Source organism: Dryobates pubescens, chromosome 6, assembly GCF_014839835.1.
Source record: "Dryobates pubescens isolate bDryPub1 chromosome 6, bDryPub1.pri, whole genome shotgun sequence".
Lineage (NCBI taxonomy): Eukaryota > Metazoa > Chordata > Aves > Piciformes > Picidae > Dryobates > Dryobates pubescens.
In genome coordinates, this window is record NC_071617.1 from 27,693,775 (window position 1) to 27,717,876 (window position 24,102).

The 24,102-nt window shown below is 38.1% G+C and overlaps 1 protein-coding gene across 1 annotated transcript; it reads left to right on the plus strand.

The window, feature by feature from the left end:
• The first annotated feature begins 1,786 nt into the window (after nucleotides 1-1,786).
• Nucleotides 1,787-23,728, plus strand: CEP43 (centrosomal protein 43). Its single transcript, XM_009906331.2, has 12 exons — nucleotides 1,787-1,899; nucleotides 7,521-7,574; nucleotides 9,343-9,397; nucleotides 10,608-10,696; nucleotides 12,320-12,454; nucleotides 13,887-13,970; nucleotides 17,413-17,621; nucleotides 20,218-20,327; nucleotides 20,874-20,942; nucleotides 21,596-21,635; nucleotides 22,063-22,156; nucleotides 23,238-23,728. Exons 1-12 carry the CDS (start codon nucleotides 1,810-1,812, stop codon nucleotides 23,310-23,312), a joined length of 1,104 nt encoding a protein of 367 aa, XP_009904633.1. The 5' UTR covers nucleotides 1,787-1,809; the 3' UTR covers nucleotides 23,313-23,728.
• The last annotated feature ends 374 nt before the right edge of the window (nucleotides 23,729-24,102 follow it).

Consider the following 24,102-nt stretch of genomic DNA (forward strand, 5'->3'; position numbering starts at 1 on the left):
TAATTTTAAGGATTTTTTAAAATAATGCAATATTCATTTTACAGATTATTGCATTTCCCATGAAAAACAGTTTCTTCTTTCTGTGGTAACACATTTGCATTGCTGTAGAGACAGTAAAAATAATTTTGGCATGTCTTTTGCAATGAGATGCAAATGTAGATTTGGGAATTATGTACATTCAAAATGGTAACATTTCCTCCAAACATGAGACAGTCTGAGATGGTACCTTGTGTGCTGGATAGAAAACTAGACTATTCGAATGCTTTGCTGCCCTCTAGGTGATGAATATTTAGTTAAATAATATTCCTGTGTTTTGCAGAGCCAGAAAGGGCTATCTGTAAACTGGATTTGAAATGTTCTATGTGTATTTGTGAGTAAGAAGCCACTGTTACTGAAATGCTGAAAGGAATAGTACAAACTGGGTTAAAAACTGTCTGGATGGCTGAGCCTAGTGAGTTGGGACAAATGGAGTTAAATCCAGTTGGAGACTCATAACAAGTGATGTTCCCCAGGGCTCAGTGCTGGGGCCAGTCTTGTTTAACATCTTTGTCAATAATTTGAAGTAGGCAATTGAGTGCACGTTCAGTAAGTTTGCAGATACAAAATGAAGAGGGAATGTTGATTTGCTTGAGGGTAGAAATGCTCTACAGGGGTCTGCATATGTTGGACCAATGGACTTCAAACCCAGTGCCGTATTCCTTGAGCAAGTACAGAAACAGGCTCAGAATTCCAGTCGGCTCCTGTAGGCTCAACAAGAAGCAGGGCGGTGTTTTGCTGATTTTGCTGTGTCTTTAGGGCACCAGTAAAGAATCAGTGCCACCTGCTGCACATTTTTGGAAATCAACCTCCAACAAGATCCTGCTCTACCTGGGAGATGTACATGCTCATGTTGAATATATGTAACTTGTGAAGTTCTTTATCACATACTTGAGTTCTCGTCAAGAAAAAGCATAGAAAGTTCTGCATGGAAAGGAGGCCTGAAAGCAATAAGTAGTGCTGCAAATTAAGCACAATTTACAAAGCTTTGTATCTTTGTAAAGCACAATAGTGTTGGACCCTCACACACTCGCGACAGACCCCAGCACTTTTAATATCAGGAATGTGCTTATTATGAAATAGGGATTCCAGAAGCCATTTTAATACTCTTGGAGGCCGGGTGCCTTTGTGGGCAGTGGAGCAGGCTAGCTCAGTGGTGGGGCACGCCACCAGCCTGAAATTTCCCCCTCAGAAGGCAGGGACTATGTTTTCCTTGCTGTGGGAGCGAGCTCATCTCCGGAGAGGGGAAAGGAAGGAGATTGTTCGGTCATGAAACAAGTTTTAATGCTCCCTCCCTCTCCCTTCCCGGATGCAGAGCAGCTATAGCCACTGGGGACGAGCGAAAGGGAGTGGATGAATCGTTTTAGCGTTCCCCGGGTTCAAGCGCGGCGGAAAGCACGCGGAAAAAGGGACTAACAAGTAGTTTAAGGGGACCAACGGGTGGGTCACGGTGCCACTAAATGCGAAGAGCCACGCAGCTGTGCCGTTAATGCTACCCCTGCTTTAAACTTCCCGCCCGCCACTCGCGGCGCTGCTAGCTGCGTTGCCGATTCGGCCCCATAGTTTCCCGGTGCCGCGAACACGAGAGGCGTCGGGGCGTCGCGGTCGCTGCGTCTCCTTTGCGGCCAATAGTGAGGGTGGCCGCTAGCCCACCGCTTTTCCCCGTTTCCTGGGATTCGCTGTAGGGTCGGTACCTCCGCCGGTAGCGGAGACGAATCTGCTGGGTTTGTCCTGTCGCTAGCGCAGTTTGGGCGGTTGTCAGGGTGAAACAAGATGGCGGCCGCAGCGACGGAGGAGGACACTGAGCTGCGGGACCTGCTGGTGCAGACGCTGGAGAGCAGCGGGGTGCTCAATAAGATTAAGGTGGGAGGAAGGAGAGCTTATCAGTGCACACGTTACCCAACAGAGAGAGGGGAGCGTTACCTGGCTCCGGTTAACAGCCCTGCGGGGGCTGAATTTTCACGGGCTTCGTACTCTCTTGCTGCCACTAGTGTTACTGGCTTGGGCCCTCTCGGCGTCACGGCCTGGAGCTGGATTTTTCCTCTCCCCGTGGTGCGCTCCGGCCGCTCGGCCTGGGGCTCGGTGGGGAGCGGGGTCCAGCTCCTGCCTCGCCTTGCAAAGCTGGTACGTGCTTGACGCGGAGGCGAGTGCCCGAGGCCTGGCCGCTGTATGAGGTCTGCCCGGCGACCGCAGGAGTTTCGGGATCACCTAGGAAGGGAGAGAGTGGAGCTTTCGGTCGCTGCAGGAAGCCCTACGCCCAGCTGTGCAGGTTTGCCCTTGTAGATGCTGTGTGGCCGCAAGAGCTCTTTCATCTATCAGGCCCTCTGGAAGCGTGCAAACCCCGGGTGGTGTGGGACAAGATGCGCAGTTTTCTCTGCCTCGGTATGTAAAGGCCCTGTTGATGATTGCAAACAGGAGTTCTTGAAGGTCACCGTTTAAACATTGTTCTTGTTGAGCGTTGGTTGCTTGAGCTGTGTCTTGGAGGCTTGCCAAACCTGGAAACTCTCCGGCGATGCTGCCTGCCTACAGGGGACAAATAATGCTATGCTAAGAAAATATATGGAAGGTAGTGTTGTAGTGGAGTATTCCAAGACTGATGTAGCATGAGCTTGTATCAGCAGAAGGGATGTGAATATTGGTTTCATGGATTCTTGTTCAAGTCAAAAGCTTCCAGCAATTCTTCCTGTAAAGAGCTATACACATACAGAACTTAGTGTACTTTGAAGTCCACTAGATTTTAGGCTAGTTGTCACACTTTAAAGCAGAATAGTGTTATTAATAAAATTGTGTTCTTGCATTTCAAATGGATAATCCTTATGTAAACTTCAAAAGTAGATGAAGATTCTTGCTCCTGTAGCTGTATGTTGAGTAAAGAGACCTTTTACTAGCTATGTTGCCAAATAGGCCTTTTGAGCCACCTCTTAGTCTCTCATGCAGTGTTAACCAGTAAAAGTATGATGATTTGAAAAAAAAAAACAACTGCCTGGTAATTTTTTAATTAGGTCATACGAAATATAATATGAAAGTTTTTGTACAGTGGTTGCCAGTTTCTTGACTTTTGGGCAAAAATATTTATTGTCTTCTCCCCTATAATATAATGCTGGAAGTACTATCAAATTGCTTACAATAATACAAATTACATTCTACTTGCCAGGTTATGTTTCTTTTTAATACTTGGAGTTACTGGTAAATAATTAGTATACTTATGGTTAAGGCTACTCATTTTAGGAATTCCTGGTGGTTTTTCTTAGCTATAAACCTTACCTAGCATACAAGATCAAACGTTGATTGATAATATTAATGACTTATGCAATTTGTTTTGATAGTACCTTTCCAAAAGCCATTGTCTTCCAGAAGAATTAAGGTTGAGCAAGTCATCTTGAATTGTCATATTTTAAATTAAATTGGATTATACCATGTAGTTGAAAGGACAACCATTGGGGATTATTTTTTTTTTTATTAAAATAAACAGTTGTGTCAGTGTTTTATTATGTGGTAGAAATGAATGAACATTTACATATTAACAAAACAGTTGTTTTATACTTCAGAATCACCACGGACCACTTTTCAAAGTGGATGAGGCTAGAAAGCTAACTACAATAACGTATTGAGACTTGTTGAAGTAGATATTAAAAATATATGGTCAATGCATAGGTGAATTGGTATGAAGAACTACAGATAAAGCCAGCTGTGGAAGAACTGGAAGTCAGGTGGGGTTATTTCAGTGGATAGAATGTATCTGGTTGTCAGCTAATACATTTTATAACGTGTATGCCTAATTTTTAGAAATAAACTTGTGGTAATGCCTGTGTTCCCTAATATAACATTATAAAATTATGTATGACCATTTTGTTGTGTTTCTTAGGCACACTGGTGTTAATGTTAATTATTTAGCTAAAACAGGGTTAGTTGTATGACATTTTAAGAAGTTTGTCCTGAGTTTTCTTAGAGTTTGAGCACTGGAGCATTTAATGAAGCTATATTGTGAAAACTGGAAGATGTGTAAACATATTTGACATTTGCAGTTGAGAATTTCCTGTCTTCTTTAAGCTGCAGTATGCATATATATATATATAAAATTTGTTAATCATTGGTATTTATCTGATGCATAAAACTGCTTCCTAATGAATTCTATAAACATGCAGAATATGACTGGATGTTTGTACATCAGTGAAAATTATCATTGATACTGTGTGATGCATGATGTACAAATAGAGATGTTCTGTCTTGAGGAGAATGTGGTCTTTCTCCCTCATAGGAAAGCTTTCATCAGAGCAAGAAGAGCTATTGTTCCTTTATTATGTTGTTTTGGTTTGTATCTTTTAATCTCTTTGTGAGAAAATAAGTTTATGCTACCTGAATTTTGCACCTTCTCTGGAGCTTGCTGTTGCTACAAATATGAGGGGAGTTAGCATTGCTAGCATCATGAGACTGGTAATGTTTCTGGGCAGCTGGTATCATTCTTGCTAATTTGCTAGACAGCTGAGGTACTGGAAAATAGCTAAGATCAGTGAAACCAAATTAATGTCTTAATCACATGAGTAGTCTGATGAAAATACTTAGAAACAGAAGGGAAGGGGTGCTTCCACAGGATGAGAAAGAAACCTATGGGTTTTGTGGATGCAAGAATGATGTCTATCACCATTACCTTACTTATCAATGTCTAGCTCTATTGGCATAACCCTATTTTATTGAAGAATTAGGAAGCATATGAGTGGGGAAGATGAGTATCAGCTTTGGCCTGCTTTATTACTGGACTATGACTAAAATATATATTCTTCCAAATGTATTTGGATTACGCTGAAAATGCTGATGGGATGAGACTGCGTGGAATAAGGGGATGTCATGAGCAGAGGGTAACAATATATGAAGCACAGATTGGGCTGGTGCTAAAGGATGCTATGCCAAAGACAAGTGCAAAACATTCCCACTTTTTAAAAATTTGTTTAGAAAAGGGTGTGAGGGAAGAACACTGAGTAAATGGATTGATCTATGCAGGTATATAAGTCTCCATATCTGCTGGTGGGATCAAATTGCTGTGACGGGTTTGAGTTCTCTGTAACTTGTCTCAGATCTTGAAAAGCCTGTATGACATTTTCCTTCCTCCTGTGTAATTGGATTAATCTCCTTGTATTAGGGTGATTTTTCTCCTTTGGCCTCAGCTTTGTTATTGTTCCTTTTTACTTTCTTCCTTCTGAATCTGAGACTTACTGCTTTACCCTCACACAGATTAAAATGTGTGTCTAAATTTGAGATGATGTTTGGGAATATCTTGCTAGAATATGAGCAGTTCCCATCCCAAAGGACTGAGGTCAGTGTGTTGAAATAGTGTAAACCTCCCTTGTGGAGACAGTACAGGAGTACTTAACTTCAAACTTAATCTAATGCTTGTGGGATTGAAAGACTGGAGGGCCGCTTACCTGTGGAAAGGCTGTAGGCTGATATTCTAGATAATGCAGGTAAGACAAAGGGAGAGGTAGGAAATACTGGTGCTGTTACCTCCTAGTGATGAAGTCCTGACCTTAAAAAATTAGTTGGGCACTAAAGGAAATTAAAGTGAACCTGCTATTAAAGGGGTATGGCAACACCTGGGAGAAATTAACACTGTGACATTAAACAAATGAGAATAGGGAAAAAAGCACCTCAGCCTGTTTTTAAAAGCTCCTGTGTTGCACATGGAGTGGAACAGGCAATCACAATTATGTGAAAAGTAGAGACAATTGTGATCCAGACCCTTATGAAAGATACCCATGTGTAATGAACGATGTCTTTTACTTTGAACAGTTGTAATACCCACTGTTCCATGAATGCTTTGCTTTGCTTGTCATTTTATGTAAGTATACTTGGGTTCTGTGGCATCAGTGGAAAAGAAAGTCAGCCTTGCAACATTTGAAATTTGTCATAGTGATGTAAGGCTAAATTTGCAAGTTGTTAGCTGTTGGTCAGAAAGTTAAATGTAAACTGATTTTGTAGGAATAATATTTAATGGGTTTTTAGAGAAATTTCTGATTGAATGCCATATACCAGCATATGAAAAAAATAATGTAACTGCAGTGTCAGGATACAGTTGTAAGCATTTTACACTTCTTTTGATGGTAAATCTTTATAATTCTTTTGCATTTACTTTTTGTCCTTTAAAAAGGTATCCAATGAGGGTTTTTCCAGTGGGAGGGAGCAGTTACAAGGTAATCTGTGTTTAGTTACCTTCTATAATATATATGAGGAATCCAGAGAAGGGCCACGAGAATGATCAGAGGACTGGAAGACCTGCCATATGAGGAAAGGCTGAGACAACTGGGTTTGTTCAGCCTTGAGAAGAGAAGGCTTAGGGGACACCTTATTACCACATACAGTACATAAAGAGTGGCTACCAGGACAATGGAGACTCCCTTTTTACAAGGAGTTATGTAGGAGAGAGAAGGGGTAGTGGGTGCAAGTTACTGCTGGGGAGATTCTGATTGGAATCCAGAAGAAAATTTTTCATGAACAGTGAGACATTGGAATAATCTCCCAGGGGAAATGGTGGATTCCCCTTGCATTGGTCAGTTTTAAGACTCAGCTTGGCAGATGATCCTTGGGGTCTCTTCTGACCTGGCATTTTGTGATTCATATTGTTCCTATTCTTAGGTAAGTCAGTTCTTGAATAACTTGCTTCCTTTTTGCTATCGCGGGTAGGATACAAAGTAGCCCTGCCTTTTGTAGTTTATTACTACAGCACTACCTGCTGGATATTTAAAAAAATACCAGATCGAGAATTGACTGCAAACTGCTTCATCAAATTATGTTGTCTACTTGATGTGTTCAATGAAGGAATTAGAGAAACTGTAGTGTTTAAAAAAAAAACACCAAAACAGAAAAAGTAGGCAAGGCTTAAACTTAAATATCCAAAATAGTCCTTACAATTCTGATGCTTGGTATTAAGATAGTCAAAATCAGTTAGGTAAAACCTTGCTACAGGAGTATTTGAATGACTGGAATCATGCTCTCTTTTCCTTGAGAAATTTCTTTGTAATCTGATAAGAAATCATAGGAATTTTTATATCTTGACATTAGCTTTTAAAAATGTTATCCCTAGCTATTTGTTCATATTTCCTGACTGCATTGTAAATAAAGGGTAGGTGTTGCAAAGCTGCCTTTTGGAGCTGGATTTTTAACTCTTAAGAACAAACTACTAGGAGATAATGTAGGTAATTTGGAATATACTGTGTATAATTTAGGAAGTCTTATATTGAATCCTGTTGCACTCCCTCCCTTCCCACCTTGTTCTCAAACTGAAACTTCTCAGCCTCAAATTGCATTGCCTGTAATCTCGAGGTCTTGATTGCACTAATGTAGATTACAAAGGATGCCAAGATGCCTGAGGAGAAAAAGAAAATAGTGTGAAGCCTCTTCCTGGCTCTTTGCATTCTGTTTGCATGGGGAAAACAGTGCTTATAAAAATCCTGGTTTTCTTCTCATCTTTTTTGTGTGTTTTCCTTTGGCAGGCAGAGTTGCGAGCAGCTGTATTTTTGGCATTAGAAGAACAAGAGAAAGTAGAGGTAAGCAAATGTATTTAATACTTTTAATACTTTCTGTTTGTGAAATGTAATGAGAAAATTTTGTATTACTGCGTAGGAGCATGATGCTTAAAGAACATGAAGCAGGACTATCAGGATGTTTCCTGATATTTAGAAACAGGAATTGTTACATAGTCTTGTGAAACTGTAGATTTAAGTACCTCTGCTAGTTTTATACTGCTTCTGTTTGAATAACTAAGTATCTTTCTCATCAAATACTTTTTTTTTTGGGTATGTGTTAAATCTAGTTGACTGATCAAGATTTTATCAAATTGATATTCTAAATTTCAAAAGTTGTTACTCCATAGGAGTCTTTGACAAGCTTATTATAAAAGCAGTTAAAATATGCAGGAACTTGTCAAGTATACATGCTTTTGGTATTCCTCATAAGGATGTTCTAGGCTTACTGTAGAGGATGTGCTTATGTTTATTCTGTTCTATATTTAAGGAGGGATTCAGAATTAAGAGTGAGGCTAAGTACTGATACCTTGACAATACAGGAATATTAAGGGTATGTGATGTTACCATGATTAAGCAACGATACTGCTGTGGTAAGCAGATGCTAGTTTTGTGATCCATTCCGATGGCATTGCCACATCGTGTGATTTTCCTACAACTAGATAGGAGAGAGTGCTCTATGTCCAGGCTGTCTGTTTCAAAAGAGGGGAATGGATAACTGTCCTACTTCTCTACTGGTTACATGGTTGTCCTCTTGAAAACTGCACAACTGAAACCTACATTATTGTGACATTAGTAAGTATTATATTAGTAGTTATTCTATGGTATGAGATTCCATATTCCAGAAATGTAACATAAAACTACTGAAGACATAACAGCAGAACAGTAAAATCTTTTATGAAAAGCGTCAGTATAATATAGAGTATTCAGAGAACAACCTCCTAGACTATCTATAGCGTCATACAGATGAAGAGATAATTGCTACAGTTGATCTCAGCTCACCTTTTTTGCCCCAGGGCTTAAATGTGTCATAATGTTTAAATGTTACATTATGGAGAAATATATTGACAGTTACCACTACTCTGAATTCCTGCATCATAAGTAAGATACATTTCTGGGGTTTGTGAAGTACTTTCTTGTGTTAGCTTTTATATGACTATAGTGATAAATAGCTATAACACATCTTTCTTTAAGTTAGATTTTTACTCAGGGTATTTTGATATGTTACGAATGGTATACAAAATTTGGTTTGAAAAATCCCACAATAATTTTGATAAACCCAAACAGAGTTGAACAGGGCAAGTCTAACAAAGAAGAAAGTAATTTTCATAGTACCTTTTAAGATCTTTTAATTACTAGACTAGTATTGATCTGTGAATCACTAGTTAGAATGGTCTACACATTGTCTCGATGATTTAGAAATTCCTATTTTTTTAAAAAAGTGGGACTGAATTTCCTTAAATAATCTTGACACTAAATTAGAGGAGCAACTTGGGAAATTAACTACTTAACATTTTAAGTATATAGAAATCAGTATGCTGTTAAAAACCTTAGTGAAATTACCTCTGTAGCTTTTATAATAGAAATGCTGAGACAGTTTTAATTTCCTTAAGTATGTATGACTCTCAGCTATTACTTGTAGGTAGTACAATTAATACAAAGGTAGGTTTTGAAGTAGTGAATTATATGATTGTGGAACAGTGTACAGCAGAACACCAACTTGCTCTGGTTTTTAGTATGTTGCTAGTACAAGAATGATGTTAATTACGGTTTGGTTTTTGCTTTTTGACAGAACAAAACACCTCTGGTCAATGAAAGCTTGAGAAGCTTTTTAGGTACAAAAGATGGTAAGTACTTTGTTTAGTATACTTTTCAAAGTAATACAAATAGAAAACAAAGGAATAGATCTTAGAATAGTTGATTAATAATGCAGTTTTGTGACTTAAAGGATGATTTTGTTCCCGCCAAATAGTTATTATTCATTCAGAACAGAATTCCATCTATAATTTTTGAAGTTAGTATTGTTGAAGTTTTATTTTTTACTGTGGTAGGTTGAGAGAGGGCCTAGCTCTCCCTCCCCCACAGAGAAAGAAAACCACAGCCAGACTCAGTCAGAGAAGCAGACTATATTTACAAGTGTACATAGGAAGCAGATTTTATATATAACACAATATATACAGGTATTTACAATATATATACAGCAAAGAAAAAAACAACAACATTTCCTCCTCAGGGAGGGAATCCCTCCCTGTAACCCCCTCTCCCCCCCCCGCTTTTTTCCCAAAAAGGGGTTAGAGAGAAAGAAAGGGAGTTATTGAGGAAAAGAGATGTTATTAAGCTTCAAAAGCACATGCAGAATTAGTTTGCTTATCTCAAGGTCAGCTCCACTTAGTTTGCTGAGAAGCAGGCGGGGAGAGAAGCAGTTCAGGCTGGCACGGAGGACAGGCTGAAACCCAAACTGAGAAAAAAATTCCAACTGCCTTACAATTTAAAGTTGCATTTTGCCCATCCACCAATGAAATTCATTTAGAATATCTCAGTGTTTTTGTTCTAGTACCAAAAACATTCAGCCGGAGTGTCCCCGCACTGTCTGTTTCTTAAAGGCACAGCCTCAAACGGTCACATTAACTGAAGTGACAACTGCATTTAAATTAATATTTCATGATGAGTAATGATTATGCTAGCTCATAGCTGTTCTAGACCAACAGAAATAGTAATCAGGGAAAATTCTATGTAGTAGTGAATGCACACATGAGAGAAATATCAAAATTATGTCTTTAGAAGAGCTGAACAGTTAAAAGAAAATACACCTGAATTTTGTAAGCATTCTGTATTTGTTTCTGCAGTATTGCTGACTTAATTTTGATACGATGGCTGAGTTTCAGATTGGGGAACTGGTATATTAGCTATGTGGTAGTAGTTTGGTGAATATCTAAATTATGTTTGTAGGAGTGTTGAATCAGTGTAGATGTTCATACTGAAGCCATGTTAATGTTAAGACTTTGAAGTCAGATTTGTTTCTATCTGATATATTCTTACTCTTCTTTTTCTTTGTAGGTCGCTTGGTTGCAGGTCTTGTTGCAGAATTTCTGCGGTTTTTCAATCTTGATTTTACATTGGCTGTTTTTCAGCCTGAATCAAGCACAGTAAGAGATACTGGTTTTGTTTGTATGCTATGCTGATTGTTTGGGGTGCATGGCAATGAATGCAGAAGCTATAGTAGATTTAAGCCACTTGCTAGTGTTTATTATAAATATTTTTTTTTTTTATATTTAATCTATAAAAGGTAGTTAATGCCATAAAGACATATTCCAGGAAAAAGTGCTGATATGAGTACTTTCTTTGTCAAAAGTCAATGCGTAATTCAAAATTAACATCTATTTTCACGAAGTTAATAGTTTTTGTGAAATTGTAACAGGATATGCAGCACAATATTCATGTAGCCCAACCAATTCCTTTTAGATTGATTTTTTTTTTTTTTCCTTATACTGACTGAGAGTGCTTTCATCACATTTGTACTTTTATTTCTTTTTGTGATCTGAAGGTTTACAATACTAAATTTGGGGTTGAAACAGCCCACTGATCTGAAGAATTTCTTGTTGTATGTCAAATACTAATTTTTATTGTTAATGTCAGTTTAAATGGTTAATAAACTAAAAATCTAACTTTTTAAAATCCAGTGATTGACTTCTGGTTTTTAGAAGTTTGTGCTTCTTTTTAGGGGTTTAATCAGAGTCCCATACACTTTTGCCCTTTGCCAAATATCCTTAGCTGTATTTATTGCACTGGGACACATCAGTACAAAGATTCGTTTTCATGCTACCAAATAGAAATAGTCATGCTTTTTGCCATGTTGCTACTCACTCCTGGGAGCAGTGCTTCATTCTTGCTGTAAAGGCATCTCATGCTCTTTGAAACACCCCTTCCTTTTTCCAGTAAATGTCTTTCTCACCTGTTGCAGTGTGTATATGAAACCTGGCCAAGGTCAAGAAGGTTGGCCAAGACTGTTGTGTACAGTGATGAAAGATTTTAAGATCTCTTTTTTTTTTTGGTCATCCTTATCAGCCCGTCTCTGAGCAGTATGTTGTATTGTCTTTGTCCTCTAATGTTGCAGGGTGCTTGAGTAATGGTGGCTTGCTTCACTGTTTGTTTGAACAATGTTTTGAGGGGAAGTGTCACTAAATAATAATGAGAGTTCAAAGGGCCTGATGTCCTTTGCAGTGTTGCCATTCTGAGGTTATTCAAACTAAGCCATGTTGGCTATAATTTGCTATAATGTGAAGTTCATTTTTTTTAAAAGTGTATTTTTTCTGTAATTTTTTCCTGTAACCTTTTTTTTACTGATCTTGAACTACTTTCATCCCTGTTTCTGTCCAAAGCCATGGTTTTTAGAAGTTAAACAGGAATTAAAAGAAAGTATTGATCTATGCCGATGTACTTCTATGTGCACAGAATTGGGAACTCTCCATCTATATGATTTTGCTGAAACCACTGGTTAGATGTCCTAGGAGCCTCTTTTAAATGCAGTAGGCTAAAGTGACCTGACCATATAAATCTCTAAATCCTGAAGCCTGCTAATGACGAATACTTGCATATTTAAAGCAACTTTGGATGGTCTGTGTTCAGGTACAGATCACAAGTAAACATTACAATGCAATATGCTATCATTACTCCATATGCAGTAGTCTTAATTAATCACTCTCTGGTCAAAATATTGCTGTGTTAAATATGACTGAAAAGCTTTAGTAGTTCTATTTTTTTATCCTCAGCTAAATGGCCTTGATGGTCGAGAAAACTTAGCTCGAGATTTGGGTATTATAGAAGCCGAAGGTACTGTGGGTGGTCCCTTGTTGTTGGAGGTTGTCAGAAAGTGTCAACAGAAAAAGATTTCAGGCAGTGGAGAAGTAAGTACTGTTAAAATAACTTCTATATTTGTAATTTTCTATTCATTTTAATTATTAATGATGAAAAAAAACCTGTAATTGAGAACACTTGGCTATTGTAGTATTATGCTGGTTTAAGTCTTTGTTATCACAGTATATTAGAGTTTGGAAGGGACCTCAAGAGATCATTAGGTCCAACCCCCCTGCCAAAGCAGGGTCACTTAGGGTAGTCCACACAGTAATGCATCCAGGTGGGTTTTGAAAGTCTCCAGAGAAGGAGACTCCACAACCTCCCTGGGCAGCCTGTTCCAGTGCTTCATCACCCTCACTGTGAAGAAGTTTCTCCTCATGTTGAGGTGAAATCTTCTATGTTCAATCTTGAACCTGTTGTGCCTTGTCTTATTACTATGACCACTGAAAGGAGCTTGGCCCCATCCACTTGACACCCACCCCTCAGATATTTATACACATTGATCAGATCCCCCTCAGTCTTCTCAAGACTAAATAGCCCCAGGGATCTCAGTCTCCCTTCATAGGGAAGATGCTCAAGTCCCCTAATCATCCTTGTGCTGGACTCTCTCCAGCAGTTCTCTGTCTTTCTTGAACTGGGGAGCCCAAAACTTGACACAGTATTCCAGATGCGGTCTCACCAGGGCAGAGTAGAGAGGTAGAAGAACTTCCCTAAACCTGATGGAAACACTTATCTTGATGCATCCTAGCATACCATTGACTGTCTTGGCCACAAGGGCACATTGTTGTTCCATAGAGAACTTGCTGTCCACCAGCACTCCAAGGTCTTTCTCTGTGGAGCTGCTTTCCAGCAGGGCAGCCCCTAACCTGTACTGGTGCATGTTATTATTAAGTTACTAGAAAATAATAGTAAAAGATTAAGATTACAACTTTTCTATTCTTTTTTTAATGCTACCCTAAATACTCTTTACTATTATTCTGCTACAACATAGTAGCACACAGTGAACCCATATAAATGACACACAGTATTACATAATTTATAGTGGTTTGATGATACTTAGCTGTACCTATTTTCTTTGTCATATTTCTAACTTTAATATGACCTGCAAAGCCTAGAATTGGTTTTGTTAAAAACTTTATTCTGAAAGCATATGTATTTAAAACTAAATATATGAAAGTATTGAGATATCTGAAGGCCATGACAGTAAACTTTTAATGGAACATGTAATTAAGTTTAAATGAAATCCAGCCAATGGTATTTGATGTGTGTTGTGACTGTGGCTTGAAAGAAAAGTCTCTGCACTCAAGATGCATTCAGTATCCCAATCAGAGCTTAAATTCAGAAGTAGTTTTCATAGGATTCCTAGCATAGCATCATGTTGTCACAGTTTGCATACTGTGTGAGTAACAATGCTAGCCTTGTTTCTTGTTGGATGACAACATTCAGTGTATTTTTAGCAAGTGTTTATGTGAAACTTCCTAGGTGGCTCCAGTTCTAAGTGATTGCCTGTGCCCTACATCAAAATCCTCTGATGAAAGATCAAGTACACATCCTATACCAAATAAGGTAAGATTGTTTACATATAATATGAAGCTTACATAAGAGTTAGGAAACTGCAGATATGATGGCATTCACTTAAAATGTCTGCAAAAGCCTGTATCTTTCCAGCTGGGTAGGAGACAGCACATACAGAGTCTCTGTGAGGCCCGTACAGACTGGAACTAACTTACTTGTTCATCAAGGAGATCCCTACTGCTGGGGATTGATAAGCTGTTAGGATACGACTGTCTTTGTGTTGGGACCTGTGGCTTCTTTTCTGTGTTTTCCTGTTAGCATAAAATCTATAGCCTCTAATACTTTTACATTTGACCAGAACCAATCAGTGGGTTGAGAATTATGGGGAAGTGTAGGGTTTGGAAAGGGGCATGATCAGTTAAGCCTCTTTTCCACAAGAAACCAGCTACCCACTATACCCAGTGTAATGGGTTGAGGCAGACCCCCTCCCCACCATGAGCAGAAATAATGACTCAAACAGATTGCAAAAGTGATGGAAAGTTTAAATGGAAAGCGGTGAGTGTGTACAGAGAGCCAGAAGTGCAGTGACAAAAGAAATCCCAAAGCAGACCCAGAAACATCCCATCCCCACCTGAGGGAACACCCAAGACCCCCAGGGCTCCTTCTTTCCCCCCTACTACTAGGCTAGTCTCAGCTGGCCAGATCTGAGACTGCCCAACCCCCTGTGGCCTTGGGCCTAGCCAGGCCCATGGCTGGGAGACATCTCCCCCAGTTACCGAGTGACGGCGAGAGAAGAAAGAGGAAGTGCCAGACCCCATGCTGGATCTTATAGTGGCACAGAGAATTATGGTATGAAATACCTAGTTTCCTGTGTCCACCCCTCTGGGCTGGACTTCTGGACACAGGAAGCACCCCCTGTAGCAGAGGGCACCCAGCCCAAACTACTACACCCAGTTAAAGCAAAACAACAACAAAACCCAAATCAAATCAACCGAAAAAACCCTCAAATCCATACAAGCAAAAACCCCAACTAGCTATTTCAAAATTACTGGCGGTAATTTAGTAATGAAAACTGAGAAATGTAATGTTTCATGGATTTTGTTGTTAAGGAGAGGTAGTAATAAGCCTAAAAGCAAATAAAATGACAGCTCAGTTTGAATCATCTTAATTTTATGCCAGTTCCTTATTTTTTTTCCCATGCAAAACCACAATGTCATTTTGAAAAGCAAGCTCCATTTTAGGACTGGTACTGTTTTCCAGACGTGATATTGTGTTGCAATCCATTGTATTCCTCTTTGTTGAGCTTGTCAGAATTCCTTTCCAGGCTGCTATGGACTATTTAGATGTACTAGTTCATAGATGCAAAGCTTCTCCTATTGACTGACTTCAGATTAATGATTATGTGTGGGACTGGGCCAGCCACGAATGGTGTTGGGTTTTTTTTTTTAGTGTTGATACTTAATCTGCAATAAGTATATGGACATAAGAAAGTGCTTCTAGAATTTATTCTAAGATTTTTAGAGATAGGATACCAGATAGGAATGTTTAATTCTGAACCAGAAGTATTAAACTGTGGTAAATTATAATTTATTGAACTGTATTTCCTTATTTTCTTTAAGGAGAGTTTTGTGCATTGTCAGAACACCATAGTTAAGAGTTGAATGCTTATGGCATACAGCAGCAGGCAAGGTCGTGATAAGAACAGTTGCATTTACTCTTTCTGATGGGATGAAGTTGCAAGTAGAATGTAATTTCCAACAAGTTGGAATTTATGATCAGGCTTTTTATATTCTTTGTACACACCATCCATGACAAGTAAGTCATAATTCCATTGCAATAGGAGATAAACATGTTCTGGAAATGCTTTTGATACTCTATTGCTGAATCCTCTGTGAAAGTATATTTACCTCAGAAACAGGAGAATACTGATTTCTGGGTGGATGTTACCTCATAGAAATAGTAACAGCTGTTGGTTGGACTGCATTGCTCCTTTAAGTAGTGGATATCTTAATGTGACAACCGTTCTTGGAGGTTTTGTTTTTTTTTTGGTTCTCTCCTTAACAAAGGCAGGATGGGAGCAGAATCTGTGCAGCATATTTGGAAGTAAAATAATGCAGGAGGAGAAAATTTTATCCAGCCTCCTCTGGAGTAAGGTTGAAGTAACCTGAACAGTCTAGACTTCCTGACTGAAGCTTGAGAGCCTCTGCTGGTTTTTTGACAAACCCATGATGTGAACTCTCTCTGTGACTCAGCAACATGCATGTAACGTAGAAGGGAGTATGCTTGGAGAGACCAAGACCACAGCTCTTGGCAGCAGTAAACAATTACAGTTGTTTAAGTGCAAGTGTGAAACTATACTTTAGCTTAAGCACCATTGGCCTGAAAGCTAAGGTAGATATGTTGCACTATAAACCCTTAGCCTTAACCTGTCACTATAATTTGGAAGTAGTTACTTCACTTCAGCAAAACTTCACAATGTATAAATTCAAATAAAAACCAGCTGTTGTGCTTGTGGTTTCTTGGATGAGGTAGCAGCTCAGGGCCTGGAACAGAAAAGTAGCTGTAACTCCCCTTTTACTCCAGTCAGAGTATCACTAAGCTCTTAGTTTTCAACTGGGATAGAAAATCAAAATGCTATTGTTACTACTGCTTGCAGGTATATGTACTTTTTCTTACCCTAGAAGAGCTGCTGCCAGTAATTGAATGTGGTTCTGTGAATGAGAGAACCTGATGGAAATCAGCTAAGGTTTTTAAATGCAGGCCTGTAGTAATATCTGGACCAAGAAATTTTGCAAAGATGCTACATGTATTACTTGATAATAAAGTTAGCATATGGAATAGTCCTTACATGCTCAAGTATCTGTAGGACTGAGACCTAAGCATGATAAAAGGACTGGATATTGTGTGCTTTTGAAGTATTGCATTTGTGTCGTTTTTGGTTTTGGTATTTGGAAGGAGTAAGTGTCATTAACTGCAGTTGTCTTCTGCTTGCTGCTTTAAAACCTTATGTATTGCAGAGATTGTCATTTAATGTAGAAGTTACAGCAATTTGCATGGGTTTCTGATTTCTTTTGAAGACAATGGCTGTAACTAGCAATGTCTGTTTATAAGCAAGTTGCAAAATAACACTAGTGAAGTGTCATGTAACTTTCAGACTGTACAACAAAAATTCCTCTGTATTCAAAGCTGGAAGACAACAATCTGTAGATTTCTGTGTCTGATGACCAAGATCCTTTAAAATTGATTGTTTTTATAACAGATTATATAGGCAGCAAAGCAGTGCAGAGGATGGAACAAAATTTTTAATGGTGGTAGTAATAAATCTCTAAAGTATAGACCAACCTATTTTTTTTCTCATGTGATTCCTGATGATGCTAATGAATTCCTGAGAAGTATTAATAAATTTGAGCTGTAATTTATATATTTATATTACCACTTAGAGTATTACAAGAAATACTCCTTTCTGTGAGGACTTTTGTTGTTATCTTTTAAGGCTGCTGAAACCACACAAAGCGATACAAGTGTCTCTTCAGGGGAAGCAAGCAAAAGCAGCATTCATTTTATGCCTAATGAAACAAAGCTAGATTCTCAACTAGAAAACAGAGACTCAAATACCAAAGATACAGGTGTGGATGAAGATGATGCAGAGGGAGATTCTTTTTTTGATGATCCTATACCTAAACCAGAAAGAACTTATGGCTGGTAAGTTACTTAGATGTTCTGTTTGATGTAGGTGTATTTTGTCCTCGGTATGGTTGGGGACCTTGGAGAGCTACCTGGTGTTTGATTATTTGCACTCATAAATGTGTTTAAAACTGTTCTGTGTCATTTTGTTTCTGAAATGTGCATTTACATGATTCTGTTCTTCGAAATGCACAGTGACAACTGAGATCTCTTGGATTTACCATGGGTGGTAAAAAAGGTATTACTATATAGTCTAACTAACACCTTAAAGTATCCCCAGCCTATTTCCTTGGTGGAATGAGTATGTACAAGACGCAGCTATCTGCACTTTTTCTTGCAGCAGAACTGCAATAGTGATCAGTGCCAAAGCAAGCAGTGACTGATTTCAGTTTCCATATGGTTTTAAGGAGTACAAAAAGATGTTGAACTGGCTCCACAAACTGAGAACAAGGAAACTTTTCTCAAAGCTGAGGGTTTCCTCCTCACATTGCAGTGCCTTTTGTGTGCAGTTCAGTTTTCATTGAAGTGTTATTTCTGCACATGCCAATTTTGCACATGCTTCTGAGGCACTTTTTAAAATTTTCATCCAGAGTCCAATGACTGAAAAATACCATTTGAAACAAGAACTAGTGACTGAACTGTACAGCAGCTTTGTTTATAAAACTGAAAACACCATCTTGGTGGTGTCATGTATTATATTTGTGAGAAATACTGCAAGATCATTTCCTGGTGTTCTGCTGTCCTTGAGTAATTGGAGAAATACCTGAGCTCAGTAGAGGTTAGAAGTTGCAGAATCATTTGTGAGAACGGTAGTTCCCCTCATGTTGGCTCTTGATGTCCATAATAGCTGGAACAACAAAATTTTTTTGTATTATCACTACACTATGCTTTGTCAGGCTTGCTCTGGTACCACACAAAGCAATCATGCCAAGTAAACCAGGTCTCTTTCTAGTAAATTAATGGACTCTTTTAGAAAGATTGTTTAAAAAACAGTTTTCAGTAGATGTGTTTAGTTGGAGGTGTCCTTCCCCTCCCCCCCCCCCCAAAGAGGTGTGATAGTTATTTTTTTCCCCCCTGGAAAATACTTTGTGTTAAAAATAACCTTTCTATAGTTTTTCTTTACAATTTTCTCATTGGAAATCTCAAGATTTAAAACTATTTGTTCCTTCTTACTCAAGAGTTCACTTAACTAGCCTTTTAACCGAAGTCTAACTATCAATAGCAGTTGGTTGTGTTGCCTTAAAATAGATTTCAGTGATAAATTGTAAAAACTGGAAAAAACTTCTGGATGATAATACTTAGTAATTTCTTACTGTTTAAGTGCTTTCATATGACAAGGAAAATTGAATTTGAAGTTGAATATACTAGATTTTTTTTTTAAAAAAAAAAAAAGCAGCCAAGAAAAAGACTCTGTTATTCAGTAAAATAAAGATAGTTGGGTTTATTTTTTCCTAGTAGAGAAACTCCCTACAGAAAAATATTTCCAAATTGTGTGCCTGTAGTAGTCACAGTTCATCAGGTGGTAATTTGTACCTTAGAATGCTGTAGTAATGTAAATGATAAAATAATCTTCCATTAAAAGGTTTACTGAATATATGAATAATAATTGAGATGGCAACTAATTGTAACTAAGCTGTCTTTGAGTCTTTCTCTTCTACCTTTCTGCCACCTCCTGTAGAGGTGAAAGGAGAAAGAACATTCTTCAGGTGAAATCCCTTTGTGGTACGTTGTGCTGGTGTGCTTGAGTCCTAAGTGATGAGTAAGTAGGAGAGGCACTAGCATTGCTTGCGAGCTCTCAGGTCTCTGACCCAGTGTTTTTTGAAATATTCTAATATGTGATGCTGTACATCTTATTTTGGTGATATAGATGTAATTATTAATGTAAATGTTGTCCTTTACTAATAGGAATGGGATCACAGTAGCAGATATTTCTGCTAATACTAAATATTAAAATCTTGATCTCTTTTTTGATAGTGTTTCTTTATCCTTTACTAGCAAGTAATAGTTGAACTCAGCATTTTGAATACATGATCAGATTAAGTAGTTGCCAATTGAACTTTGACATGTAATGGTGAGATTGATCTTGCCTATAACTGAAAGCTTTTCATTATATGAACTTACTGCTCAGGATTAATAGAGACATAGGATGAATAGAGACAATCTCTATTAGTGTGAAACTAATTCAAATGTTGATTTATATGTGAATCTTCCTTCTTTTGACTGCTGGGGATAATGAAAGGCCCCTTGATAAAGACAGTGATTCTGATGAAGGTGCAGGAGCTCTGTCTGCGAAAGAAGGCAGGCAGAAGTCTGTATAGGTGAGAAAGTGGTTTTCTTACTGAATGTCTTGATGGACTTCTTGTGCCAATAAACTACCTAAGATTTTTAAGATTGCAGGGTAAATAGTCCTTTCTCCTTGCTCTGCTGTAAATATTGCTCTTCTGGTTTTATGACAATTTAGTAAATAACAGAAAGGAAAGTCACCACAAACACTTTGCAGGTCTGTGGAGTACTTAATTGTTCATTGGGTTTGGGTTTGTTTGTTTTCCCTGTTGGTTATTCTTGGTTAGGCTTGTGGCATTTTGGTTGTTTTTGTTTGTTCTTTTTTTAATAGGAAAACTGAAGCTAACAAAGCAGGAAGTCTAGCATCCCTTTCTGATGCACCACCTCTAAAGAGTGGGTTAAGCTCTCTGACTGGTGCACCTTCACTGAAAGAGTCTGATAGTAAGTTTTCACATGTCTTTGTGTTTTGATGAATGTCGGAGATCTTCTCCATAATGTAGTGTATGATCTAGAGATTCAGATGCAAATATAATTATGTCCCACTCCTGGTTTTCTCTTGTTTTGCATATTGGCTTCGATATATTATGTTAGTGTTGGAACATCTTGTGTTTTGGAGTGTGAAATACTCACCTACACTCGGGTTTTTGTGTGTATATAAAGCAGTTTCCAGGGGTATAAAATTCTGCTGCTCAGTTTTAAACTGAAGACTTACTCCTTTGTGTTGTTACCTTACCTTATTTGCCAAAGTTCTTTAAGGTTGGTTATTTTTCATGCTGTAAAACCTGGATCTAAATACTGCTACTTATGTTTTAAAATGTTAGCAAGCTCAGATTTGAAAATAGTATTGTATGGTAATTGCATCCAAATTTTATGAAGTTATTGTAAAAGAACACTTGTTATGAATGGTCGATGGGTATGTTAAAGTGGGATCTTGGAGTCAGAAATCAAGTTTCTGGTGTAATTGCCTCTTTTTTTTTTGGGTTACAGATTTAAATAGAAACTTTGTTTTGAAAGACCTGCGGTTGGTGAATGCAAAACTGGGCTCACTAGAACTAGGCAAGTAACTGTTAAACATGAGGAAGCTCTGGTGTTTGTAAGTTCTCACCCCAGCTTCTTAGAGGGATCTGAGAAACTGAAATACGCACTTCTCACTATTTAACACCATTGTGAAAACTGATGTCTTGTATGTGAATTACTACTTTACTTGTACAGCAAAAATGGTATTAATTCCATGCATTCATTTACTAACATCAATTCTGCTGTCTAGGTTTCTAAGGAAAGGAGGTATTTATATTTGTGGAAAACAATAACCTGACAAGTCATGCTGGTATTTAGTGGCATATCTACTTGCTCTTCACACTTTTGAAGGTTGCCTTGTAAACTTTGAGCAATATAAAGGAGATGTGATTTAAGGAATGGCAGCAGCTATGTTTTGAGAGCGAGCTGCTAAGTATTTCAATTTTGTTTTCAGCAATGAAAACATGTCTAATTTCAAAGCATTTTGTATAAATGAGATCAAGCTTTATGACAGAGATCAATGACAAACTTCTCTTCCTAATCTGTGTACATAATGTAACGTACTCCCAGTTTTGCTGCCCATCAAGCCATGTGTTTTGATGGAGGAATACATTCTTTTTTGTTGTGTTTTTTATTATTTTATTTCATGAAGAGAAAACTTGTTTGATTTATACCTTTTAAAAATTATTTAGGAAATGGAGATGATGATGAATATGCTGATGACTTCAACAGGTAAGAGAAGGCTGATTCCATAGTAGTATAGGATTTCATACATTCTAAACCTACCCATTAGCATATTTGAATATCTCTATTGCTGGAGGCTGTCAGTATTTCTGAACTCCTTTAAATTTTGATTTGCTATTTTAATAACTAATTAAAACCGCAAAGTTTTAAAAAAAAAAAAGGCAAAACCAAGCAAACAAAACTCCAACAAAATACAACACTACCACAAACCAACAAAATAGAACCAAAAAGATCCCGCTGGCTTCGTTGCAATAGAAGCCCCATAACAACTAAAGGCTTTCAAGTAACTTTTTACTTAACTTGCTAGGATGTGAAATGTCAGTCAAATGTCAGGTATAAAGTGGAAGTGAATGTAATACCTGCATGTTCAAAGAGAAAGTATTATTTCTACTTCCATGGTTTTCTTTCTCTTCAGTACTAGTCATCGCTCAGAAAAAAGTGATATCAGCATTGGTGAAGAAATAGATGACATCTCTGTGGGAACAGAAGAATCAAATGCCAGTGATAAAGTATGATTCTTTTTGACATTCTTGTTATTTTCACTTTTTTTTAAACATTCTGTGAAGGAATAAGCTGTTACTATAGGTTCCTAAAATATGTGTTTAAGTTCTATTATTTATGTTCTGTGTTTTTACACCTAGTGTTCCTGACAAGTTAGATCCTATACCGATTTTAAAAATAAACAAAACAAACTTCAACAACAACAGAAAACTACAAGAAACAAACAAAACCACAACACGAACACACCCATAATTTTTCAGTAGTACAACTCATGGTCTCTAGGCATGTCATATGTATCTGAGACTGGTTCACTATCCAGCAGATGAATGTCCAATCCCAGAATGTTAAGGGTTGGGAGGGACCTATAAAGACCATCTAGTCCAACCCTCCTGCCACAGTAAGATCACCTTGATCACACAGGAATGCATCCAGATGGGTTTTGAATGTCTCCAGAGAATGAGACTCCACAACCTCTCTGGGCAGCCTGTTCCAGTGTTGTTTAACCCTCAGAATGAAAAAGCTTATGTTCATGTGGAAACTCCTGTGCTTCAGCTTGCACCCATTGCCCCTTGTCCCATCATTGAATATCAGTGAGAAGAGCTTGGCTCCATCCTCTTTACACTCACCCTTCACATAAATACTTGTAAAGGTTAATGATGTTCCATTCACTAATGATCTTTGTGGCTCTGTGCTAGACTCTTTCAAGTGGTTCCCTGAGGTCCTTCTTGAACTGAGTGGCCCAGAACTGGATACAATATTCCAAATGTGGTCTTGCCAAGGCAGAGTAGAGGGGCAGGAGACCCTCTCAACCTACTGGCCACACCGCTTCTAATACACACCGTGATGCCATTGGTTTTCTTGGCCACAAGGGCGCATTGCTGGCTCGTGGTCATCCAATTGTCTACCAGGACTTCCAGGTCCTTTTCACAAGAACTTCTTTCCAACAGATGCCCCCAGCCTATATTTGGTACACTTGAGTATGAACTCTTAAAGAATGTGAGGCCAAAAGGATGGGATGGTATGTGAGGAACTACAAGAAATAATACTGTTTCTATGATTTCTGAGTATGCAATTTCATTTATTTTCTAGCTTGAAGTTGTCACGCAAGACCTTACCATTTCTCAGTTAAGTGATGTTGCAGATTATCTAGAAGATGTGGCATAGAATTGGACAATAAAAGTTTCATTGTGCTGGACTAGAGGACTACTGTGGACTGTTAATTTCAGACAATCACTTTTTGCTGGATGGTCCACTCCGTACTTGTGCCTTGTTTCAAAAAGACTGGTGGAGAAGGCTTTTAAATATTCTTAACAAGAACTAAATGAAATAGTGTTTTCCCATTTGAGTCTGATATCAGAATTATTTTGTTCATTTGGTTCAGCCAAACAGGAGATGGATTTTCCAAGCAGAATGTCCATTGCTGGCAGTGGGCAGAACAAAAAAATCAATTGAGAAGAGAACATCTACAGAGAGTCGTGTGGCTTTATAATGAACTTGCACTGTTACTGTAACAGTCTGGGTTTTTTTGTTTGTTTGTTTTTTTAAGATAACCAAAGCAAGAACCTTCAGAGGTAGTCGTTCAACTCGCACTTCTTTTAACACAATTTTGTCAAGTCCACATGTATTTATGGTAAATCTAGCCACAACACGAATTGCTCCAGACTTACTTGAAACTGCTGTTTTTCAGACTCTTCTGAAAGCTGAACTTTTTTTAAAGGCATATCAAATTGAGGGTATCTAAATTCTCAAGTCTAAACTTAGCTAAATTTAGGAGCTAAATTTAGCACTAGTCTTAACTCCAAGTGTTTTGTTTAAATATGTTTGTCAGACCGTTCATGTTAAGACCTGAAGTGTTTTTATATATACTTTCATCAATGTTTTCTGTTGTTAAATCATGAGAAGTAGTTCTGTAAGGATCCACAAATCATTGACTAAATCATACTGGGTTTTGTTA